At 41.0% G+C, this 26,789-nt stretch overlaps 1 protein-coding gene across 7 annotated transcripts in view; it reads left to right on the top strand.

Annotated features, from left to right (window-relative positions):
• The window catches only part of ESYT2 (extended synaptotagmin 2), a 151,545-nt gene that overhangs the window by 47,625 nt on the left and 77,131 nt on the right, over window positions 1-26,789 (top strand). For all 7 annotated transcript variants that reach the window (XM_038388302.2, XM_038388305.2, XM_038388303.2 and 4 more), the window contains 3 exons: window positions 6,985-7,061; window positions 16,970-17,042; window positions 18,417-18,506. In XM_038388302.2, coding sequence (XP_038244230.1) covers window positions 6,985-7,061; window positions 16,970-17,042; window positions 18,417-18,506 — 240 coding nt within the window. The remainder of the gene's footprint in view (window positions 1-6,984; window positions 7,062-16,969; window positions 17,043-18,416; window positions 18,507-26,789) is intronic.

Genomic DNA, 26,789 nt, shown 5'->3' on the forward strand with positions numbered 1-26,789 from the left:
TGTACTTATTCACTACACCAATATTGACTTGGACTCTAAATACATTCTATGGGTGGTGTACCCAAGATCACTTATCCACTGACATTTTTAAAAAACTCCTGCTCCCCAATCTGCGTCTTTGCCTGTTATGTACTATGTATATATCTTATTAACCTTGTAACCAACACTTGTAATCCCTCATAACCCAAGCCTGACCCCAGATGTACAGTACCTTCCTTCTTAACTTGTGTAAATTTAATTTTAAACATTAACTTTTAATATACTTTTTGGTGTGAAAATGTCCTACATTGTTCTACCAGGCTATCATGAATGTGAAGAATAGTTTCCAGTGGGGATTTCAAAGTACTTGCTTCTCTTTTTCTCCCAGCCTGCCCACTGGGACTCACGTGATCTGAGGTTCAGCTTCCAGTGCTGCTTACAGCCTCCCTGGTGATGTCAGTCAGTTTCTCTGACTTTATTCCCCATCTGTAAAATGAGGATGATAATGCTTTCTTTCCTCCAACTTGTATCTGTCTTGTCTTTTTAGATTGTAAACTTTGAGGCAGAGAATCTTACTATGTGCTTGTACAGCACCTAACTCAGTGAACCCTGATCTCACTTGGTATCTTAAGGTGCATAGCTAATATAAATAGTAAATAATAAAGTATAAGCTGAACAAGGTCAGCTCTTCAATTGAAGAGATCCAGGAAAGGAAAACCCAGGAAGTGATGTTAATAAATAGGTGGGACTCTTCCATCTGTGTCAGTATTGAATCAAGTGTCTGAGCATGGTGGTATGAGTGAGCACAAGGTTAGGAGCAGAACCCGGTGATGTTGAATATGCTGTCTTTCATTTGGGACACAAAACTGAGGCTCTGATAAGGAATGGAATAAAGACAATACTGATATTGTAATATATAAAGAATCCTGGAGGTTAACCCTTACCTTCTGGCTAAATTCCAATTCAGACAACTAAGTTGTGCATATGAAAACTTTCCCTGTAGTTTCAGTTGTGTAATGTTACGCTTTCTGTACTGATCTCCTTCTTGTGTAGTGTTGCTCTCTGTAGTATATCTGAAACTTTCCACCCAGAAGTGGGTGATGGGAGAAATATGATTCCTTTGAGACTTTTTGTTTTTAAATGAAAGCTGCTTTATAAATGTTATTTCTAGACTTGCTAGGAAACTCATTGAAGTCAGAGAGAATGTTTATATTGACCTTCATTGGCAGTGGTGTTTAGGTTAAGCCCTCATCCCTGGTCTACACTAGGAGTTGAGGTCGAATTTAGCAGTGTTAAATTGATTTAACCCTGCACCTGTCCACACGACGAAGCCCTTTTTTTTGACTTAAAGGGCTCTTAAAATTGATTTCCTTACTCCACCCCTGACAAGGGGATTAGTGCTGAAATCGGCTTTGCTGGGTCGAATTTGGGGTACTGTGTGACCACTCTGGACAGCACTCTCAACTCAGATGCACTGGCCATGTAGACAGGAAAAGGACCGCGAACTTTTGAATTTCAATTTCCTGTTTGGCCAGCGTGGCAAGCTGCAGGTGACCATGTAGAGCTCATCAGCAGAGGTGACCATGATGGAGTCCCAGAATCGCAAAAGAGCTCCAGCATGGACCGAACGGGAGGTACGGGATCTGATCGCTGTATGGGGAGAGGAATCCATGCTATCAGAACTCCGTTCCAGTTTTCGAAATGCCAAAACATTTGTGAAAATCTCCCAGGGCATGAAGGACAGTGGCCATAACAGGGACCCGAAGCAGTGCCGTGTGAAATTTAAGGAGCTGAGGCAAGCCTACCAGAAAACCAGAGAGGCAAACGGCCACTCTGGGTCAGAGCCCAAAACATGCTGCTTCTATAATGAGCTGCATGCCATTTTATGGGGTTCGGCCACCACTACCCCAGCCGTATGGTTTGACTCCTACCATGAAGATGGAGGCAACACGGAAGCAGGTTTTGGGGATGAGGAAGATAGCTCACAGCAAGCAAGCGGGGAAACAGGTTTTCCCGAGAGGCAGGAACTGTTTCTCACCCTGGACCTGAAGCCAGTACCCTCCGAACCTCGCCTAGGTCTAGCTGCCTCCCGGACCCGCCAGGCGGAGAAGGGACCTCTGGTGAGTGTACCTTCTAAAATACTATACGTGGTTTAAAAGCAAGCATGTTTAATGATTAATTTGCCCTGGCATTCGCAGCTCTCCTGGATGTACTCTCAAAGCCTTTGCAAAAGGTTTCTGGGGAGGGCAGCCTTATTCCATCCACCATTGTAGGACACTTTACGGCTCCAGGCCAGTAGCACGTACTTGGGAATCATTGTAGAACAAAGCATTGCAGTGTATGTTTGTTGGCATTCAAACAACATCTGTTCTTTATCTCTCTCTCTCTGTGTTACCTCAGAAGAGTGATATCATTCATGGTCACTTGGTTGAAATAGGATGCTTTTCTTAAGGGGACATTCAGAGGTGCCCGTTCCTGCTGGGCTGTTTGCCTGTGGCTGAAGAGAAATGTTCCCCACCGTTAGCAACGGGGAGGGGGGAGGTGCTAGCCACACGCTGGGGGGAGGCAAAATGCGACCTTGGAACAAAAGCACATGTGCTATGTATGTAATGTTAACAGCAAGGTTTACAGTGAAAGATTGTACCCATTGTTCTATAAAATGTGTCTTTTTAAATACCACTGTCCCTTTTTTTTTTCCTCCACCAGCTGCATGTGTTTCAAGGATCACAGGATCTTCTCCTTCCCAGAGGCTAGCGAAGATCAGAAGGCGAAAAAAACGCACTCGCGACGAAATGTTCTCTGAGCTCATGCTGTCCTCCCACACTGACAGAGCACAGACGAATGCATGGAGGCAGACAATGTCAGAGTGCAGGAAAGCACAAATGACTGGGAGGAAAGGTGGCAGGCTGAAGAGCGTAATTGGCGGGCTGAAGCTGAAAGGTGGCAGCAGCATGATGAGAGGAGGCAGGACTCAGTGATGAGGCTGCTGGAGGATCAAACTAATATGCTCCAGCATATGGTTGAGCTGCAGGAAAGGCAGCTGGAGCACAGACCACCGCTACAGCCCCGGGTAACCAACCGCCCTCCTCCCCAAGTTCCATAGCCTCCTCACCCAGATGCCCAAGAACGCGGTGGGGGGCCTCCAGCCACTCCAATCCAAAGGATTGCCCAACCAACAGAAGACTGGCATTCAATAAGTTTTAAAGTGCTGTGTGGCCTTGTCTTTCCCTCCTCCACTACCCCTCCTGGACTACCTTGGTAGTTATCCCCCTATTTGTGTGATGAATTAATAAAGAATGCATGAATGTGAAGCAACAATGACTTGATTGCCTCTGCAAGCGGTGATCGAAGGGGGGAGGGGAGGGTGGTTAGCTTACAGGGAAGTAGAGTGAACCAAGGGGGTGGGGTTTCATCAAGGAGAAACAAACAGAACTTTCACACTGTAGCCTGGCCAGTCATGAAACTGGTTTTCAAAACTTCTCTGATGCGCACCGCGCCCTCCTGTGCTCTTCTAACCACCCTGGTGTCTGGCTGCGCGTAACCAGCAGCCAGGCGATTTGCCTCAACCTCCCACCCGCCATAAATGTCTCCCCCTTACTCTCACAGATATTGTGGAGTGCACAGCAAGCAGTAATAACAATGGGAATATTGGTTTCGCCTAGGTCTAAGCGAGTCAATATACTGCACCAGCGCACTTTTAAACGTCCAAATGCACATTCTACCACCATTCTGCACTTGCTCAGCCTGTAGTTGAACAGCTCCTGACTACTGTCCAGGCTACCTGTATATGGCTTCATGAGCCATGGCATTAAGGGGTAGGTTGGGTCCCCAAGGATAACTGTAGGCATTTCAACATCCCCAGTGGTTATTTTCTGGTCAGGGAAGAAAGTCCCTTCCTTCAGCTTTTGAAACAGACCAGAGTTCCTCAAGATGCGAGGTCATGTACCTTTCCCAGCCATCCCATGTTGGTGTTGATGAAACGTCCCTTGTGATCCACCAGTGCTTGCAGCACTATTGAAAAGTACCCCTTGCAGTTTATGTACTCTCCGGCTTGGTGCTCCGGTGCCAAGATAGGGATATGGGTTCCGTCTATGGCCCCACTACAGTTAGGGAATCCCATTGCAGCAAAGCCATCCACTATGACCTGCACATTTCCCAGGGTCACTATTCTTGATATCGGCAGACCTTTGATTGCATTGGCTACTTCCATCGCAGCAGCCCCCACAGTAGATTTGCCCACTCCAAATTGATTCCCTACTGACCGGTAGCTGTCTGGTGTTGCAAGCTTCCACAGAGCTATTGCCACTTCCTTTTCAACTGTGGGGCTACTCTCATCTTGGTATTATTGTGCCTCAGGGCAGGGGAAAGCAAGTCAAAGTTCCATGAAAGTGCCCTTATGCATGCGAAAGTTTCGCAGCTACTGGGAATTGTCCCAGACCTGCAACACTATGCGGTCCCACCAGGCTGTGCTTGTTTTCCGAGACCAGAATCGGCGTTCCACCGCATGAACCTGCCCATTAGCACCATGATGCCCACATTGGCAGGGCCCGTGCTTTGAGAGAAGTCTGTGTCCATGTCCTCATCACTCTCGTCACCGTGCTGACATCGCCTACTTGCCTGGTTTCACTTTGGCAGGTTCTGGTGCTGCATATACTGCTGGATAATGTGTGTGGTGTTTAATGTACTTCTAGTTGCCAAAGTGATCTGAGCGGGCTCCATGCTTGCTGTGGTATGGCATCTGCACAGAAAAAAAGGCGCGACACGATTGTCTGCCGTTGCCCCGACGGAGCGAGGGGCAACTGACAGCATGGTTTACAGGGTTGGCTTACAGGGAATTAAAATCAACAAAGGGGGTGGGTTTTTGAGAAACTGAATGGCCCACTCAAGGATAGAACTCAAAACTGGGTTTAGCAGGCTGTTGATTTCACGGAGGGAGGGAGGAGAAAAAGAATACAAAACAAATCTGGTCTATTTCTTGTTTTGAGCCACTTCATTTATCTTTATACATGTTGCTGGCAGCAGACCGTGCAGTACGACTGCTAGCCATCGTCATCTCCTGGGTGCTCGGCAGAAGGCGGTGCAGTATGACTGCTGGCCATCATCTTCTGCTGGCTGCTGATTAAAAGACTGCTGGTAGGACTCAATCGCCATGAGACAAAACTTAAAAGGGAAATGACCTGGCTGAGTCACTCCCACGTTTGCCCATGTGCCCCTGAACTCATTGAGGTCGGTTAAAAGAGCACCTAGGACTACGTTGATGACGGCTTCCAGTCATACTGCACTGTCTGCTGCCAAAAGGCAATAAACTGCTGCTGTGTAGCAATGCAGTACCACGTCTGCCAGCACCCAGGAGACATACGGTGACGGTTAGCTGAGCGGGCTCCATGCTCGCCGCGATATGGCATCTGCACAGGTAACTCAAGAAAAAAAGGTGCAAAACGATTGTCTGCCCTTGTTTTCACGGAAGGAGGGAGGGAAGGGGGGTCTGATGATATGTACCCAGAACCACCCGTGACAATGTTTTAGCCCCATCAGGCACTGGGATTTCTACCCAGAATTCAAATGGGCGGCAGAGATTGCGGGACTGTCTGATAGCTACCCACAGTGCAACGCTCCGGAAGTCGACGGTTGCCTCGGTACTGTGGACACACTCCGCTGACTACATGCACTTAGAGCATTTGTGTGGGGACACACACAATCGACTGTATAAAAACGCTTTCTACAAAACCAACTTCTATAAATTAGACCTAATTTCGTAGTGTAGACATACCCTCAGTGTGCACACTCACAGGAGGTGCACATGGGCAAAATTGACATTCTTACTTGTACCGAGAGAGGCTATAGCAAGGTAGCTCTTTGTCGTCTTCTCTGATTAGAACTCGTATCATTCAAGAATTGTAAGAGACCTTCAGAATGAAAGATACAGAACATGTATTTTTGCATAATTAATTCCAGCAAATCCTTTTAATACAATATAGAACTATAAAATTAATTCAAAATTAGCCCAAGCTTCAATGTCTTGGAATCCTACCTTTCCACTAAAAAAGTTGAAATTTAAACTACCATAAATGAGTCTTTTCATGATGTACTTTAGTTATTTTAGAAAAATCTAAAATGGAAACATTGGTTAGTGAACTAGTTCTAACGGTACAGTTTGCTGTGAGTTGTAAGGAAGGATTCTTCCTCGTTTACAAACAGCCAAGATAAAAATCTATAAAAATAGTCATTAAAGAACATTAAACAGAACTATATGCTTAGCCTCATCATAGTGTGTGTCTAATTTCTTAATTGTTCTCAGATCTGGTGTAGACCGGCCCAATTGCACTACTCTGCTATACAAGGGTATTAAAGTTTAAATCTTTGTCTTTCACTTCTGAGGTCAGCAAGAGCTGAAAATTTTGCAGACTCTGTGGGCAAAAAAAAAAAATATATATTCTGGAGGCTTCTATGTCACAGTTTCTCCACACTGGTTGATATGAATGAGTTGTAGTGTTCTAAATTGCATACGATTCCTGTCAGCTTCCATTCAATGCTGCTGTTTTAACAAGCCTGATAAAGAAGTGATGGGATGTTTCTTTTTTGGGGGCGTGGGGAGAGATTAGTGATGTCCCCTGTCAAGCAGGAAAGAGACTTTTAAGTGGAACAAAGGCTTAACATAAAATATGTGGGTAAAGCCTGAAACCTAAGCCCTGGATGCTGTTTCCAGGAATGGTCTGGCAAGGTTTGTCGAGCTACAGCATGGCAGCACTTTGATTAAGCTGGGTACGTGGCCAGTAAATTTCCACTCCTAGTTCACTGTGTTAAATTGACAAATATGTTTTAAATTGCATTTTTTTAGTGATGCTTTGGTGAAATAATGTAGATAATAAATATGTAAGCAATTCCTGCTGCAACTTTGTTTGTTAATCAATATTAATCCTTCTGTTAAAGATAAGGTTCAAAACATGACACATTTTGAAGAAAGTTTAACGTCTTTAAATGGACCCCCTATTATTATTGTTTCAGCCACTTCGGATCAATGGTGTAAAAGTGTACACTGAAAATGTAGATAAAAGGCAGATCATTTTGGATCTTCAGATCAGGTAATCCTATTTATTTATTATCATATAAGAGCATGCACATCCATTACAAAAATATTTCAGAATTTATGATTATTTGGTTCTGCATTCATGTTATTGGGGTTTTTAGAACTGAATTTGTTAGGAGGTCATTCTCAGTTCTTTAAGCAAATGTAATATCTTAATATAATTGTGCATATAGTCATTACCTAAAGCAGTCTGTAAGTTTGCTTTATGAATACACAATTCAAAAATAACTTGAATTTTTCTAAAATGACAAGTCATCCCAATTCCCTGGCTGCCTGTGCCATGCCTGGGGCTCCACTCCCAGCCCTGCCCCCAGCCTTAACCCTCTTACCCCTGTCCGCATCCCCCACTCCTGGAGACGCAGCCCCACTCCTGGTCCTGGTGGCACAGACGAGATAAGGGTAGATGAGAGGTAAAAAGTTTGGGGACCACTGCCCTAGTCTCTGATTGCTAGAAGTTGGGAGTGGATGATAGGGGATGGATCACTAGGTGATAGCCTTTTCTGTTAATTCCCTCTGAAGCAACTGGCATTGGCCAATTCCGAAAAGAGGATACTGGGCTAGGTGGACCGTTAGTCTGACCCATTATGGCCATTCTTGTGTTTTTATAGAAGTGAGAGAGCCATAGTGATACTATTTGTCTTTCTGGCTTTCAATCTTGATTAACCTAGCAATGAATTTTCAGATGTCTGCATCTCACGGAAGATGTCTGCTATTGCAAGACTATTCCTCCATGCAGGAACAAACAGGCTTAAGATGAATACTTAGATGTAGTGGGTTTATTACTCTCATGGACCCCAAAAGAGAAAACAAGTAGAATTTATTCTAGTGGATGTTGCAAAGTGCATAGTTTAACTACCACATTTAATCAGTGAACATAGCCTTCATTTCCTCCAGGAGGGCCTTATTATGGCAGTGTAAGAGTGTCCAGACAAAAAGTTCAGGTCTCTGTAGTCTGATGTTCTCAGCATGTTCAGGAAAGGAAGTTTTGTATGAATTCCAACTTTAAAAACTTCAGGGGAGCAACTTTATTCCAACCCCCCAAGTTGGAACCTCATTCTTCTCTTTACAGCACAGATTGAACCCTTCCATAGATTACAAGGTCAGAAGGGACCATTGTGATCATCTGTGTAACACAGGCCGTAGAACTTCCCCAATATAATTCCTAGAAAACATCCAGTCTTGACAGAAAATGTCATATGCAGTGTTTTAGCCATGTTGAAGGTGTCATACATCTATCCATTAGCAGCCATCAGGAAGTCTACTGTATCTCCAATCAGATGAGTTTTATGTGAAGTTGGAAGCTTTCTCTAATGAGATCTAGTATTACACATTTAATTCTGTCTGATTGTCCTCAGAACTGTTATTATATTCATTCATTTAAAGAAATATTCCTCCTTTAGTGTAGCATCAGACTCCAGGTTTTACAAGCACTGATAATCTCAGAGCAGGATATTCATGTGTCCTGTACTGAGATTTGCTAGATGGCCTTTAGTTAAACACATACTGCATATTGCTCATCCAATCTTAGCCAATGTAATTTCCTTTGTTTTGGCAGAAGTCTTCTTAAGGCCTTTGTGCCCAGGCAAAGAGGGCAGTGAGTTATATGTAATCGGCCTCATTTTGTTTGTCCAAATTTAAAGAATAATCCTGTTTCCCATTCTGGAAACATATCTGTATACCTTAGCATGAAGAAGAACAGGAAAATTTATCTGTGCTTATGTGAAATTTTTCTTTTTTTGTGTAGGATCTGGGTTACCTTAGGACAAACAAATGATCCCGTATAAAGATGAAAATTAACATACAAGGATTTGAGTTTGTTGTTATGTAGAATTCACCGTGCTCTGGAATAGGAGAAATCTTTTCCATAAGATGTATTTAACGGAGTAGAATTTAGGAAAGTAGATTTGCATTATCCTGGCTATGGAAGTTTCCTCAGCTGGAGGGTGCATCAGGAGACGTGGCACTTCTGTTGCCAGTGATGGACAAATCTGGTTCTGCCCAAGGTGCAAGCAGGCTGAAGTACCCAGTGTAATGGATCTGTGGACTTTGGGGCTTGTCTACCTGGAAAGTTAGAGCTCAACCAGCGAGGGTATATTTACAGTACGCTGGCTACTCTCCACTATCTCCCTGTGTAGACATTCTTATTGTACACCAAAAGTGCCTTTGTGACCTTTACCTTAATTCACTCTAGGGTTTATCTGTGCAGCAAACTACTGTATTGTAAGCCAGGAAGTAAATCTTTGCACACTAGCTTGCTGCATAGTAAGGTTCCATATTAACAGTGGTACAATGCAATAAAAGTCCTGGAGTGCAGCATTACATTTTGAAGTAACAGCATGCTAAACCCTGCTCTGCAGATTTTACTGTCCTGTAGTAGTGTCTGCATGGGACTGTTGAGTCGCACCTTGGCTTGCTGTCAGGGTGGATTTGATTTAAATCAAATCGATTTAAATCACTAGTCAGGAAGACTCTATTTAATCTTGGATTTCTACATAAAAGTACATTCTTGTTGTTATAACCTTAATACATATTCTTCACAACTCAGAGATAGGTGTAGGTACACATTATAGAAGCATAGGTACATATTTTAGAAGGTACACACTGTCCATTTTTAAAGTCTGGGCCAGCTCTACAATTTTTGCCGCCCCAAGCAGTGGGAAAAAAAACTGCCGCCACGGACGCAAGACAGAGAAGCTGCCGCCGAATTGCTGTCGCGGCCGGTGGGACAGAGGGGCTGCCGCCGAATTGCTGCCGCCACGGAAACACTACCACCCCTTTCTAACTGTCGCCCCAAGCACCTGCTTGGAACGCTGGTGCCTGGAGCCAGCCCTCTTTAAATGATTTATTTTGAAAACTTTTCAGATTAGTTTTACAGCTATATCAGAAGATGAATGATTGTTTGGTTATTTTATTTACCAAAGGTAACTGAAGCAGATATTTATGAAGTCACTGGGAGGTGAACTATCTCCAATTCAACAGGTTAATCATTAACATTTGGAGGATATTCTTGCCATACTATATTAGGAGAACGTCAGACTGACAGACATTTAAATTGTTTTATTTAACTAAAACAACATTCTGTATTCTGGATTTATTTCTTTAACAGCAAACATATAGTAGTTTAACAAAACAAGCATGTGATTTTTTGAATTTAGTTAAACATTCAAGTTTTTTAAAATCAGGTTTGTTTTTGTTAAAATTGTTTAACTAAAATAGTTAAATGAAATATTAAAAAAAAAATCAAAAATCGACAAGTCAGCCAGGTCAATATGAGAAACTTAAAAAATATTGGCTTCTGCAACTAACTCAGCTGTCTTCACCTTCATTTTCCTGTTTGTTCATAATCTGGAAAAGAAAAAACAAGCTTTCCTGCTTTTCCAGGTCCCAAACAATTTCTCAATTTGGAATGAATTAGTCCAAAGGAAGAAAATATTCTTTCTACACTGGCAGAAGAAGCTATTGCTGTTAAAAGTACGATTATCACTTCAACAGTCTCTGAATCCAAGTGCTTAAGTCACTTCCACCAGTTCACTGGTGTGACTTTCTTTAAAATATCATCAGCAAACATATTTCTTGAATGGTTCTTATTCCCAACTGGGTCTCTTTTATAGCCTGCTGCTGTTACCATTCGCTCACTAGAAGGGAAAACCTATATGGTAAATCTCAAATCAATGGAGGCTAAACGCAGGAAGGCCTCAAGACTTCTGGAATATGCTGCTCAAACAATTTCACTTTTGTTTCTACTCCCTGTCCCTCCCTTCTCACATTTATCTCCAGACTTCTCCTTGTCCAGATCTATTCCACCCCCCAACCGTCTTCTATTCATAGAACTTCTTGAAACTTTGCACTTTTAGAGAAGTAAGGGATTGACTCTGTGTACACAAATTTGCAGAGGAATAATAGGGTTGAAGTCTGTTATTTCTCACTTCTATATATTATTTATATAAAACCATTTTTACTCTTAACAAGCATGTTATCTCTGGAGACACAAATCCACAGTTTGAGAACTGGAAAACTAAGCATCTCTGATGGTATCTTCTAGACTGAGCACTGAGTCCCATTGGGCAGATAGAAAGGTTAACCTAAATAATCTATACAGAAGCCCTTGAACCCCCATAAAATTGGGTCCCTAATCCATGAACTATTGGAATTCATTTACAAAACTTCTCTTAAACATTATATGAATATATTGTCTCATACTATAGAATTAGAATTTATAATCCCTATTCCATGATGAGATATCTTTGAGCTATAATGTATCTTAATTAAAACTCTTAGATCAGATTTTTTTGATAAAATGCTTTGAGGGAAAAAAGCAATTTAAATTTAAAAAATTCAATGTTTTTGATTTAAAAAAAAAAATTGATTTTTATCTACCCTGCTTGCTGTGCAGTAACTTGCTCTTGAGACAAGCCCTAAAAATGTACTAAGCTAAATTGGCCAATGGCACTTTAGTGCCATAATAAGACACAAAATATCATATTGCCTCTATGTAAATCCCTGGTATCCCCACATCTTGAATACTTAGTGCAGAGGTGGTAACCCCATCTCAAAAAATATATATTAGAATTGGAAAAGGTTCAGAAAGGGCAACAAAAAGGATTGGGGATATGGAACAGCTTCTGCATGAGGAGAGATTAATAAGGTTGGTACTTTTCAGCTTGGAAAAGAGCCGAATAAGGGGGAATATGATAGAGGTCTATAAAATCATGATGGGTGTGAAGAAAGTAAATAAGGAAATGTTATTTACACCTTCTCATAACACAAGAACTAGCAGTCACCAAATGAAATTAATAGGGAGCAGGTTTAAAACAAACAAAAGTAAGTATTTCTTCACATAACACAGTCAACCTGTGGAAAATTTTGCAAGAGGATGTTGTGAAGGCCAAGACTATAACAGGGTTCAAAAAAGAACTAGAAACATTCATGGAGGATAGGCCCATCAATGGCTTTTAGCCAGGATGGGCACGGATGATGTTCCTAGCCTTTGTTTGCCAGAATCTTGGAACGGGATGGATCACTTGATGATTACCTGTTCTGTTCATTCCCTCTGGGACACCTGGCATTGGCCACTGTCAGAAGACAGGATACTGAGCTAGATGGACCTTTGGTCTGACAGTTCATATGTTCTTATATGAAAAGGTAGTGCAGAGTAGCTAGTGTGCTGTAAATTCACACTCTTGCTGCATGCTAACTTCCCTAAGTAGACAAGCCCTTATTTGAAAAAGGGAAATTCAGGTAGGCATAGATAAATTTTCTTAATCTGCTTCTTGGTGGCAAAGAAAAAAGCGGAAGAGAGAACATTGTTGTTTTTTTTAAATTTATTTGGAAGGCTCACAAACTTTGAGAGCCATTTAAGTACCGAAAAAGGTACCAAAAAAAAAAAAAAAAAAGCTAAATGAGATGTTAATCTATTAGGTCAGTAATCCCACTGACTCATTAATGACTGTTATGGCTTGCCAGTTAAAGAATCTGCACGCTTTATGGTCTATTAATTCTCCTCTTTCAGACTTTGAGTAACCCTCAAGGCACTTTTATAGAACACACAGAGAGGATGAATATCTAAGAAATCAAAAAGCTGTGGATTAAAGTGTTCCCCACTAGACTATGATATGTCTCTGTCACTTTAGTGATCTGCAAGTTAAAGTAGTCTTAAATATTTCAGGACCATTTTGATCTCAATTAGATAAACTGTGCTTGTTAAATGAGACTGCAAATAGTAGGTGATGGTACAGCCTAACTGTGTCGCATATACATGGGCCCAGCAAAACGTGTTAAAGGGCAAAGTTTTCTCTAGTATATTCTAAGATTATAGTTTATAACTGATTTTTTCCAGTTTGGTGCTATTTACTTCTAGTGGCCAGTTTGTTCTGATAAACTCTTAACACACACACAGACAAAAACTAATATATTACACACACAAAATTTAAAAACATATTTAAGAAGGCAAAGTCATGCACTGAAAAATTAGGAAATGCTGAATTAAAGTTGCCCATACAACCTTAATTTGGTCTCTTTTTAGCGTATGCATTATGATACAATGTTTAATTATGTGATTCAGTACTATTTTTTCCCACAGGACCCTTGTTTCACTCAGTGCACAAGCTGGACCTGCTCTAGGGATAAATCCGGGTTGGGTAGTAAAGGAAGCTGTAATCTGTAGGACCCCTGCTTCATCTGTTGCTTTAGCTGAGATGTGTTTCGTGAATGAGCCAGGGGATTGCTGGAAGAGATGGCTAAGACAGTTGAATGCAGCCCTGGGGAATGGTATCCCTGGATGTGCCACAGAGTTCCTATGTGATGCTAGACAAGTCACTTAAACCGAATATTTCACAGGTGATCACTAGTTGTTATGTCATTTCTTGATGCACGATTTTAGATTCTGGGGTCTAATTTCAGAGTGCTGAGAACACACAACTAAAACTGAAGTCAATGGGAGCTCTGCTTTGAACCTATAAATTGCTGTATAATTCTAAGTACTCTGAAAAATCAGGTCCTAGGTGTGTCAAATTGAGCACCCAAAATTAGTGGATATTTTTGACCTTACTGTCTCTCAGCTTCTGATCTGCATAATGAGGATAGTAATATTCAAAGGGGTGTAGTGAAAATTAATTAATTAATATGTGAAGCATTCCAGTACTATAGTGAGGAGCGCCACCAAAAAGCCCATGAGGAAATGAATAATTCTGTATTCAGAACAAGGTTTTAATAGTGTGTAGTATAAATAAGGCCTTCATTGAACAAAGAGAATATATTGAACAGCTAGCTAAATGAGCACTATCCATTCTTTGCACTGAATGAGGCAGTGATTCTATGGAAAAATAATAAGTGATCATGTAATTAAAGAATGTATTATAATGCATATGCATGAGGTGGCCAAATTCAGATTTCACATACAACCTTAATTCTGGCATTTCCTAACTTCCGATTGCTTGACTTTCAAGCTTAACATTCTTTTACCGTGGGGTGTGTGTGTGGGTGTGGGTGTGTGTGAAATAGTTATGAGTGAGGACAAAGTTACAAAGTTCAGCCACCAGGTTAGCCGTGACATTTGGGGACAATGTGTACCTTCAAATCAGTGGCACTGCGATGGGTACCTGCATGGCCCCACAGTATGCCAACATTTTTATGGCTGATTTAGAACAATGCTTCCTCAGTTCTCGTCCCCTAATGCCCCTACTCTACTTGTGCTACATTGATGACATCATCATCATCTTGACCCATGGAAAAGAAGCCCTTGAGGAATTCCACTATGATTTCAACAATTTCCATCCCACCATCAACCTCAGCCTGATCAGTCCACACAAGAGATCCACTTCCTGGACACTACGGTGCTAATAAGCGATGGTCACATAAACACCACCCTATATCGGAAACCTACTGACCGCTATTCCTACCTACATGCCTCTAGCTTTCATCCAGAGCACACCACACGATCCATTGTCTACAGCCAAGCTCTACGATATAACTGCATTTGCTCCAACCCCTCAGACAGAGACAAACACCTACAAGATCTCTATCATGCATTCTTACAACTACAGTATCCACCTGCTGAAGTGAAGAAACAGATTGACAGAGCCAGAAGAGTACCCAGAAGTCACCTGGGTGACTACAGGACAGGCCCAACAAAGAAAATAACAGAACGCCACTAGCCATCACCTTCAGCACCCAACTAAAACCTCTCCAAGGCATCATCAAGGATCTACAACCTATCCTGAAGGACGACCCATCACTCTCACAGATCTTGGGAGAGAGAGGCCAGTCCTTGCTTATAGACAGCCCCCCAACCTGAAGCAAATCCTCACCAGCAACCACACAACAGAACCACTAACCTAGGAACCTACCCTTGCAACAAAGCTCATTGCCAACTCTGTCCACATATCTATTCAGGGGACACCATCATAGGGCCTAATCACATCAGCCAAACTATCAGAGGCTCATTCACCTGCGCATCTACCAATGTGATATATGCCATCATGTGCCAGCAATGCCCCTCTGCCATGTACATTGGTCAAACTGGACAGTCTCTACGTAAAAGAATAAATGGGCACAAATCAGACGTCAAGAATTATAACATTCAAAAACCAGTCGGAGAACACTTCAGTCTCTCCGGTCACTCGATTACAGACCTGAGAGTGGCTATCCAACAAAAAAAACTTCAAAAACAGACTCTAGCGAGAGACTGCTGAATTGGAATTAATTTGCAAACTGGATACAATTAACTTAGGCTTGAATAGAGACTGGGAGTGGATGGGTCATTACACAAAGTACAACTATTTCCCCATGTTATTCTCCCCCCCCACCGCACCCCACCCTGTTCCTCAGACATTCTTGTTAACTGCTGGAAATGGCCCACCTTGCTTGTCACCATGAAAGGTTTTCCTCCTCCCCCCCCCCCCCCCCCCGCTGGTGATGGCTCATCTTAAGTGATCACTCTCCTTACAGTGTGTATGATAAAACCCATTGTTTCATGTTCTCTGTGTGTGTATATATAAATCTCCCCACTGTATTTTCCACCAAATGCATCCGATGAAGTGAGCTGTAGCTCACGAAAGCTTATGCTCTAATAAATTTGTTAGTCTCCAAGGTGCCACAAATACTCCTTTTCTTTTTGCGAATACAGACTAACATGGCTGCTACTCTGAAACCTGTCAGTGGAGATAAAATCGTCACCAATTTTAGCAGCTAAAATCCCTGAAGTCTCTACCGCGCACGTATGGAATGGTTTTTTGGGTTTTTTTTTTTTAAATCAAAAGCATACATGGTGGATTTTCATGTGGGTGGGGGAATGTAAAGATACCTCCTCCCAACATGCAAGACCTTGCTGCACATTATGAGGGAGTCATAAATGTTAAGCCCACAGAGATCACTGTGATCATCTAATCTGACCTCCTGTATAGCACAAGCTTTAGAACTTCCCAAAAATAATTCATAGAGCATATCTTTTAGAAAAACATGCAAGCTGGATTTAAAAATTGTCTGTGATGGAGATCCTTGGTAAATTACTCTCGCCATTAAAAATTTTAACCTTATTCCCAGTCTGAATTTGTGTAGCTTCAGCTTCCAGCCATTGAACCATTTTACACACTTCTCCTCTAGATTGAAGAGCCCATTATTAATCTTCTCTTTGTTAAGCTACATAGATTGAGCTCCTTGAGTCTATCACTATGAAAAGCATGTTTTTTAATCCATTAAGTATTCCTGTGGCTCTTCTCTGAACCCTCTCTAATTTATCAGCATCCTTCTTGAGCTAGAGCTTTTTAAATTAAAGGTCACCAAAAATTTAACATGTGCAAAATAAGATTTCTGTGCCCCCCTCCCGCCTTGTTCATGAAAATCGCTGAACAATTTTCCAAAACAATTCAGACAGCATGGAAAACTTCAGCCAAAATAGTTCATTTGGCAAAGTTATAAGCAACTGAAAACAGGGTCCTATAATTGTAAGTGTCAGACAACTATAATAAGAGATGGCCCAACTAGCTCTGCATATAATAATCAAGGGTATTTCTCAAGGTCTGAGTGTTTTCTCATGGCTCCATACAACGAATGAGAAAATCATATAACGTGCCCCTAAAAGGAAATGTGTGTTCATAATAAATACTTCCATTATTTCCCAGAACTATAACTTTCTGCTTTTTTTCTCTTTTATATACAGTTTTAAAGATGAGTACACCTTTTCCATCTGATTTTACAGTCTATCTTCAGAATAGAATTGTTAGTGCTTTAAAATTATAGTTATTTTTATATAGAATATAATTGTTTCTGAAAAGCAGAACTGTTTCATATGAAATGTTTAGTGTGATTGGGAAAAGAAGGTTGGGGTTACCAAATAAATGTCACAATTTTAGAGTCTAGAAATGTAAAACATTTATACAGTACTGTAGTTTTTCTGTTTTTCCTCAGTTTTGTTGGCAATTGTGAAATTGATTTGGAGATCAAGAGATACTTCTGCAGAGCTGGTGTAAAAAGTATACAGGTGAAGTTGAGTTTCTCTTGTTTCACCATAACCACAGTTTTACAAAATTATCTCACATTTGTCATGACACAATTTACCAGTTGACACAAAATATAATTTACTAATTCTGTTGTTTTTGTTATTACCTCTGAATTACATAGCATTGGTCTTTGTTACAAAATAATTTAAATTGCATTAGTATACTCTTGACATACTAGTTAATTTATTCTCTTAAATATGGAAATAAATGTTAAACATATGGTATGTTCTGCTGAGAACAGCATGGAGCAGAAATAAAAGTTTTTAAGATGAATTAGTTCATAAGGTATATTTATAAGAATTCACATTTACGTGTGTCTGCTTGTTGTGGGGCGACGACTCACCGGTGCGGCGCCTCCTGTCAGTCATCCTGAAAATTAGCTCTTCCAGCCAGGAGCGCCCTCTGCAGGCCGGTGTCTCGCCTGCCGCTGGCCCTGGTGTCCCTCCCGGACTCTGGTGCCCTCCTCATTAGGGTTCCTCCCCAGCAGTAACCCACAATCCAAGTCTCCCACCCAGGGGGATCCCCCAACCTTCTTCCCCCACCTTGCCTTAGTGGCCACTGCCAGTCACCATCTAGCCCCCGCTCCCTGGGGCAGACTGCAGTCTATGAACCACTCATCAGCAAGGGGGTTTGAACCAGCTGCCTCTGCCTTTCTCTGGGCTGCCCCTCTGCAGCCCTAGTACCCTTTCATAGGCCTTTCATTAGGTCTGCAGCCTGGGGCTTTGCTAGGCTGGAGCTCCCCAGCTCCCTCTGCCCTTCCCCAGCCTAGGTTCCCTTTTTAGCTTCCCAGGCAGCCTGATCCTTCTTATAAGGGCCAGGGGGACTCTGATTAAGCTGGCCACAGCTGTGGCTGCTTTCCCAATCAGCCTGCTTTTCCCATTCACTGTCCTCTCCTGGGCTGCTTTAATCCCTTCAGGACAGGAGCGGGGTAGTCACCCCGCTACACAACTATACATGTATGTTTGTTGCAGCACTTTGTGGCATATGAGTAAATACATATTTCCACATTTATTATTTATTTGTAGTAAAGTAGCATCCATGAATGTTTAGCATCAATTGTATATAAATCAAAAGTATGCTAGTGTGACTTAACACAATTTAGTGTGAATGTGTCCATTTACAGAGGACTTGCACAAAGATCTATGTACCACTTAACTCCCCATTGTTAAGGGCTTTAGTTAGACTTAAGTGTCATATAGGGCCATCTGCACTTGCATAAACTCACCTGTAATGAAAGACTTTCAAAAACATAGTTATGTGTGTATTTTCTACTGGGTGCACTTAATCTACATAAAGTACCTAGATTGGTCGGAGTGAATTACATTATCCTTTTATTTTTTTTCCTCTTTTTTCAGATTCATGGTACTATGAGGGTTATCCTGGAACCACTGATTGGAGACATGCCCTTAATTGGAGCTCTATCTATTTTTTTCCTTAGGAAACCCGTAAGTAAAAAAATCTAGCTATGAATCATTGCTCTGCTCTTTGCCTAGTGTATTAATAAGAATAGTAAGAATAAATGAGGTCTTCTGATTTTATGATGGAAAGAGACTGAAGCGTGAGGACTTTCTATGCATCACAAGAATTCCCTGGACTTACCTTGTCACAGGACATTATCTAGAAGGTTTGACTATTAACCTAGTAAAAGTTGCAATGCCTTTAATGGCGAGACTTTTTTTTTTAAACCTTGGAATTATATTCATAGTGAAATTAGATTCACAGATCTTAGAACAATAACATTTTCATAACACCTTTCCTGTTAGATTTTTTTTGACATATTTTTAAATCTGATTTCTGTATTCGAAATCAGACTGTTGGTGCAATGACATTTTAGAAGTCTACCCTTTCTCCAGGCACTTGTCTATTCAAGATGTCTCTGTACCATACAAACAACAATGAAAATAGACACTTCTTTTGATTTTATTGAGCCAAAACCAATTCATATTGTGTATTCACGCATCAAAAAGATGTACATCTAGCAAGAGTCTATATTTGCAAAAGCAGGTATGTTTCCTTAAATTGAGTAAACTTGTGGTTCCAAATCTGTTAACATTCGGGGCTGACTTTAACTACAGTTAGTAGTTTTGCAATTTCATTTTTGAGTTTCTTCAGAATTCTTGGGTGAATACCATCTGGTCCTAGTGACTTATTGCTGTTTGATTTATCAATTTGTCCCAAAACATCTGTGACGGTGCCCCCCATAAGGCTTTATGGAAATATACTTATGAATGTATATATGACATAACTAGAATGTGTTTTATGCTACATATGCCATGTAACATATCTCTGTAAAGATTATGATCTACTGAATCTATTAATCCTATTTGTATGCATGTATCATTTTTGTATTCAAAGTTATGAATATTGGCTGCATACTTGTTTGATTCTGAGTAGGTTTTAGTGAAGCAGCTTCCTGAGAAAAGACTATTCTCAGTAAGTGCCCAAACAAGAAGCCCTTAAGCCAACAATGAACTTGGAGACGCCAGTCCACATCTGGGCTTTCCCAGGAATGTGGCTTAGCTGGTAAGGAACTCAGTCATGCATGGACATGTGACTTGCCCAGGTGACTCCAAAGCTCCATTTTGTAGCTGGGCTTTGCATAAGAGAGAGGAGGAGGTCTCCACTGACAAGAGAGAGTCTATTTAAACCCCTGGGAGACCCCCTCCATTTTGTCTTCAGCTGGCTAAAGAGAGAGCCTCTCCAACCTCAAGGATACCTGAAAGAAACTGGAACAAAGGATAGTAACTACAGGTGGTGTGAGTGATTGCTGGACCCAGACTAGAAAGAGACGAGTCTGTAAAAGGAAACTTACTGGATGAGAATTTTATCTGTATTCAGTTTTATTTACTGTACTAGACTTAGACTTGCATGTTTTATTTTATTTTACTTGGTAATTCATTTTGTTCTGTCTGTTACTACTAGGAACCACTTAAATCCTACTTTCTGTATTTAATCAAATCACTTTTTTACTTAATACATACTCTGGGTTTATTAATAATACTTGGGGGTGCAAACAGCTGTGCATATCTCTCTATCAGTGTTATAGAGGATGAACAATTTATGAGTTTACTGTGTATAAACTAAATTTTATACAGGGTAAAACGGATTTATTTAGGGGTTGGACCCCACTGGAAGTTGGGCATCTGAGTGTTAAAGGCAGGAACACTTCTTAACTTGCTTTCAGTTAAGTCTGCAGCTTTGGGGTACATGGTTCAGACCCTGGGTCTGTGTTGGAGCAAACTGGCGTGTCTTGCTCGGCAAGACAGGGTACTGGAGTCCTAAGCTGGCAGGGAAAGCAGGGGCAGAACTAGTTTGGGCACATCAGGTGGCAGCTCCCGGGGGTTTCTCTGATCCAACCCATCACAACATCCTCTAATGGTACCTCAATCTGGGACAGTTCCTCAGATCTGTCACCTTAAAAGAATGGCTCAGGTTTGAGAATTGTGCTTAGAACTGCCTCTCCATTTATCCATTTCACTATTTCTTCCTCTGACTTGAATAGAATATAGTTTTTTCTATTCTATTCTGAATCTGAATGTTTGTCGTTGACTCAATAAACATTTTCTAGAACTCTTTGTTCACAGGACTCCAGGGCAAGTTTACAAATCAGATAGCATTTGTACATTTTTGTTCTAGGAAAAGCCTTAGAGCAACTGATGCTACTACACCTAGATTGGTTAGAGATGTTCTGTTTGAGGAGACTTACAGCTCATATAGCTACGAAGTCATCCTTCACAGATTGTTTCATCCGTCTGGAACAAACAATTAGGGCCTAGTAAAAGGGAATATGGGTGAAAATTGCAGAGGTATATGTAAAAAATGTTAAGGAAATATTTCAAGGATAAATTGATGATAAGGGGGTGGAGTCATGTAGTATTGCTACATGTAGGCAACATTGGATGACTGGAATTTAAAAGAATATCAGTTTTGTATTTGGAAGAAATTGACTGGCTTTTTGTAGGAGGTCAGGAAATTTATTTCTGTTTTTCTCCACAATGAACTCCCTCTCCAAAATGAGTAAAAGTGTAGGGATTTAGGGGGGTTCTGTTGGTTTTGGGAGCATTTTATCCTTTGGCATGAAAAATTTAAGAGTGTAGAGGTTAGAAATGGAAGAGTTATTGAGTTGTTCAGACATGAATGGCCTATCTCCCGTTTCTGGCCCTACATGACAATATACCAATTTATCACAAGGGATATCACATGGAGCAGAACAGATGTTCTCACTAAAACCTGTCAATTTGATTTCTTTGTCATAGGCAGTACCTTTCTCTGTTCATTGTGTTTGGGATGGTGGGAACCTTTGTTCATGTTAGTTCAGGGCTACTTGGCTAACAGGTGATGTAAATGCAAATCCTTTGAGTTAAGATTTTAAATTAGATGCAAATCCCAATTAAAATCCCTTCCTAAAAGGTGTTGGTCACTTTATGAGTGACATGATGCCAGAGTAGTACATTTTTTAGAGTCTCAAGATCTAGCAGTTGAGATTCACATGGCTAAATCCCCCACTAAATTCTGTGTCTGTACATGTCCATTTAGTTCTTGTAAAAGGTGCCAGATAGACAGTGAAGCAGAACACTGCTATTCTATTCTCAGAACTGGCACAGTCTGGTACAAATCTCCTTCAGATTGTAGTTCGTTCTGCATTCCCTTGGGCTTTAGCTGAAGTCTCATTTGAAAAAAAATAGTTGCCACTTGGGATGAACTATGGTGTTTTAGAGATAGTGGACACCTATGCGCTAGGTGCTAGAATGAGAATAACGGTGCTGTGGATTATAGGAAACAGAATTGGCATAGAATCATAGGACTGGAAGGGACCTTAAGAGGTCATCTAGTCCAGTCTGCTGCCCTCATGACAGGATTAAGAGTGTTTGTTTGTCTAACCTGCTCTTAAAAATCTCCAATGATGAAGATTCCACAGTTTCCCTAGGTGGTTTATTCCAGGGCTTAACTACCTTGACAGTTAGGACATTTTTCCTAATGTGCAACCCAGACTGCCCCTGCTGCAGTTTAAGATCGTTGCTTCTTGCTCTATCCTCAGAGGATAAGGAGAAAAGTTTTTCTCCCTCCTCCTTATAGCAGCCTTTTATGTACTTGAAAACTGTTATCATGACCCCCCCCCCAGTCTTCTCTTTTCCAGACTAAACAAACCCAGTGTTTTCATTTTTCCCTCATAGGTCATGTTTTGTAGATGTTTAATCATTTTTGTTGCTCTTCCTTGGACTTTCTCCAATTTGTCCACATCTTTCCTGAAATGCGATGCCCAAAATTAGATACAAAACTCCAGTTGAGGCCTAATCAGCATGGAGTAGAGCAGAATTACTTCTCATGTCTTGTTTACAACACTCCCGCTAATACATCCCAGAATGATGTTTGCTTTTTTTTGCAACAGTGTTACACTGTTGACACGTATTTAGCTTGAGATCCACAATAACCCCCCAAATCCCTTTCTGTAGTACTCCTTCTTAGGCAGTCATTTCCCATGTTGTTTGTTTTCAGTTGATTGTTTCTTCCTAAGTGAAGTACTTTTGCATTTATCCTTACTGAATTTCATCCTATATACTTCAGACCATTTCTCCAGTTTGTCCAGATCATTTTGAATTTTAATCCTCTCCTCCCGGCACTTGCAACCCCTCCCAGGTTGGTATTATTTGCAAACTTTATAAATGTATTCTATACCATACTCTAAATCATTGATGAAAATATTGAACAGAATCAGACCCAGAACTGATCACTTCCGGGATCCCACTTGATATGCCCTTCCAGCTTGACTGTGAACCATTGATAACTACTCTCTGGGAATGGTTTTCCTACCAGTTATGCACCCACCTTATTGTAGTTCCATCTAGGTTGTAATTCCCTAGTTTGTTTACGAAAAGGTCATGCGAGACAATATCATAAACCATACTAAAGTCAAGATTTACCACAACTGCTACTTCCCCCCATCCACAAGGCTTGTTACCCTGTCAAAGAAAGCTGTTAGATTGGTTTGACATGATTTGTTCTTGACAAAACCATGCTGACTGTTACTTATTACCTTATTATCTTCTAGGTGTTTGCAAATTGATTGCTTAATTATTTGCTCCATTATCTTTCCAGATACTGAAGTTAAGTGGACTTGTTTGTAATTCCATGGGTTGTCCTTATTTCCCTTTTTATAGATAGGCACTATATTTGCCCTTTTTCAGTCTTCTGGAATCTCTCCCATCTTCCATGAGTTTTCAGAGATAATTGCTGATGGCTCAGATATCTCCTCAGTCATCTCCTTGAGTATTCTAGGATGTATTTCATAAGGCCTTGGTGACTTGAAGACATCTAACTTGTCTAAGTAATTTTTAACTGGTTCTTCCCCTATTTTTGCCTCTGATCCTATGTCATTTTCACTGGCATTCACTATGTTAGAAGTTCAATCTCTATGAACCTTTTTGGTAAAAACTGAAACAAAAACGTCATTTAGCACTTGTGCTATTTCCGTTATTGATTTCCCCCCACACATTGAGTAATATACCTATCCTGTCCTTGGTCTTTCTCTTGCTTCTAATGTATTGGTAGAATGTTTTCTTGTAACCATTTATGTCTCTAGCTAGTTTAATCTCATTTTATGCCTTGGCCTTTCTGATTTTGTCCCTTCATACTTGTGTTATTTGTTTATATTCATCCCTTGTAATTTGACTTAGTTTCCACTTTTTGTAGGACTCTTTTTGAATTTCAGCTCATTGAAGATTTCCTGGTTAAGCCAGGATGGTCTCTTGCCATACTTCCCTAACTTTCCTACACAATTAGATAGTTTGTTCTTGGACCCTTTAATAATGTCTCTTTGAAAAACTGCCAACTCTCTTGAACTGTTTTCCCCCTTAGACTTGCTTCCAATGAGATCTTGCCTACCAACTCCCTGAGTTTGCTAAAATCTGCCTTCTTGAAATCCATTATCTTTATTGTGCTGTTTTCCCTCCTACCAATCCTTAGAATCATTAACTCTACCATTTCAAGATTTCTTTCACCTAAGCTGCCTTCCACTTTCAGATTCTCAGCCAGTTCCTAGCTATTTGTCAAAATCAAATCTAGACTGGTCCCCTACAGTTTGAAATTTATTTTAAAGTCTAGATTTAATTGACTTAGGACTGCAGGTGGAGTAGAGTATGAAAATCAGAAATACTGTGAATAACCATAACATTCCTGAAAATGTCAGATCCTACCAATACCTTGAGACTCTGCCAGTGAGTCAGTCCCACCCTTACTGAATAGCACTGGTCCAAAAAGCAATCGACTCATAAAATAACTTTTATATAGCAGGTTTATTACTGCTAAGTAGTAATGTTTTTTGTTTTATTACAAGATTTCTTTCCCACTGTATCTTCTTCAATATTTGTGTGTTAATCTTCTGCAGCAGGATCTAAAATAACTTTTAGTATAGTAGTGAAGTTCTATAATAAAATCCTTTCCACTATTTAGAAACGGAGTGGCTGTAGCCAAGAAAAGTTTTCCTTCACTTTATTTGTTAGGGGAGCAGAGGAGGAATTAGTTGGCAACTGGCGATGGATTTTGTTCTCATATTTTCCAATCTAAAGTAACTGGCAATAGTTCCACTCACTCTGTATCATCTCTTTGCTGCCTTGATGACTATATAAGGCAACACTGCCTAAATTAATAATTCTGAACATACTTATCTAATGAGTTTGCCAGAGTCTTCTACCACTTTCCTGAACAATGCATAGTTTTTGGGGGTTGTTTGTTTTTGTTTTTTCAGCTGAAGGAGTTCCCACTTCATACTTTCTAATAAAACATATTTTAAAAACTAATTTGTTGGTGAGGCTAATATGCTTATCAAATATGTTTGCATATGCATCTTTTAAAAAAGAAAATAATCTTTTAAAATGTTGTTATATTCTGAACCTAGTTTTTTTTTTTTTTAAATCTGATGTGCCTTAATGCCAAAAAATTGAAACGGAATCTTGTGTAATAGAGCAGAAAACTGAGTCAGGAATCATAATAGGTTTTTTTGTATGACTACAGTAACTCCTCACTTAATGTTGTAGTTATGTTCCTGAAAAATGCAACTTTAAGTGAAACAATGTTAAACGAATCCAAATTTCCCATAAGATTTAATGTAAATGCGGGGGGTTAGGTTCCAAGGAAATTTTTGGGGGACAGACAAAAAGCATTATATACTGTACTGTACTGTGGTTGGGAGGTACCCCTCGCTTACCCCACAAAGGCACAGCCTGCTGCAGACAAGGATGCTAGGAAGCACCTTGCGCAGCAGCAGCTTCCCCCCAGAAGAACAGGCGCCGACTTTGCCGGGGGATGCTCCAAGCTTGCCTTCCCATCTCCGCTCCACTCCAGGCCTCTTCCCACCCCCTCCACCTCCTCTCCGGAGCACGCCACGTCCCCCTTCCTCCCAGAAAATCCTAAGCACCACCAAACAGCTGTTTGGCGGCAGGGGAAGCACTGGGAGGGAGGGGGAGGAGACGGAGAAGAGGAACTTGTTCAGTGCTCCTTTGTAAAGTCGCTGCTCTTCCACAGAATCTTACAAGCAGTGGACAGAGCAGGCAACCAAACAACGTTATAAGGGAGCATTGCACAACTTTAAATGAGCATGTTCCCTAATGGAGCAGCGATGTAACTTCAGAACAACGTTAAGCGGGAGGACGTTAAGTGAGGAGTTACTGAATGTACACTTCATGAATGAGCTTATTTAACTATTGCACTATAGAAGTTTCTCCTCTACCTTGGTGGGTCTTGCGCTTATTGGCAGATTTGCTCACCTTGAAGCTTCACAGCAGCCCTCAGTTTGGCCGTTTTCGTGAACCCACAGTCCAGGTCCAGTCCTCCTGTGTCTGACCAGAAGTTGGGAGGTTTGGGGGGTACCCTGGCCCACCCTCTACTTTTGGGTTCCAGCCCAGGGCCCTGTGGAATGCCTCCTGGAACAGCTGTGCGACAGCTACAACTCCGTGGGATACTTCCCCATGGCCTCCTCTCAACACCTTCTTTATCCTCACCTTAGGACCTTCCTCCTGGTGTCTGATAATGCAGTACTTCTCAGTCCTCCAACAGTACGCATTCTCACTCTCAGCTCCTAGTGCCTCTTGCTCCCTGCTCCTTACACGCGCACCACAAACTGAAGTGAGCTCCTTTTTTAAACCCAGGTGTCCTGATTAGCCTGCCTTAATTGATTCTAGCAGCTTCTTGATTAGAACACCTGCAGCCAATCAGCCTGTCTGTCTTAATTGTCTCCAGAAGGTTCCTGATTGTTCTGGAACCTTTCCTGTTACCTTACCCAAGGAAAAGGGACCTACTTAACCTGGGGCTAATATATCTGCCTTCTGTTACTCTTCTGTAGCCATCTGGCCTGACCCTGTCACACTATATATTTCACCTTTCCCTGAAAAGCTAAATTCAGCTCATCTACACAAAATGTAGACGAATAAAATATGGTATAATCAGTTAGTTATCTTGATTTTTTTTTAAGTAGTCTGTTTATAGTCATTCTGTAAATTCATGACAGAGTGACATGCTTCTTAAGTTCCAGTTCCTTTCCCAGTCACTCACCTTTCTGCAGCAACTAGAATAGTAGGTTATATATATATTTAAAAAATGAAAGAAGACCAAATACAAATAAATTTGCTTTTAATTGAGAAGATGCAGTTGATAGATAACATCCTTCCATTTTTATCTGTTTATTTCCTCCCTCTGGGTATAGGACTTTACATGTATTTTTACTAAATCAAGTA

This window comes from Dermochelys coriacea, chromosome 2 (assembly GCF_009764565.3).
Source record: "Dermochelys coriacea isolate rDerCor1 chromosome 2, rDerCor1.pri.v4, whole genome shotgun sequence".
Classification (NCBI taxonomy): domain Eukaryota; kingdom Metazoa; phylum Chordata; order Testudines; family Dermochelyidae; genus Dermochelys; species Dermochelys coriacea.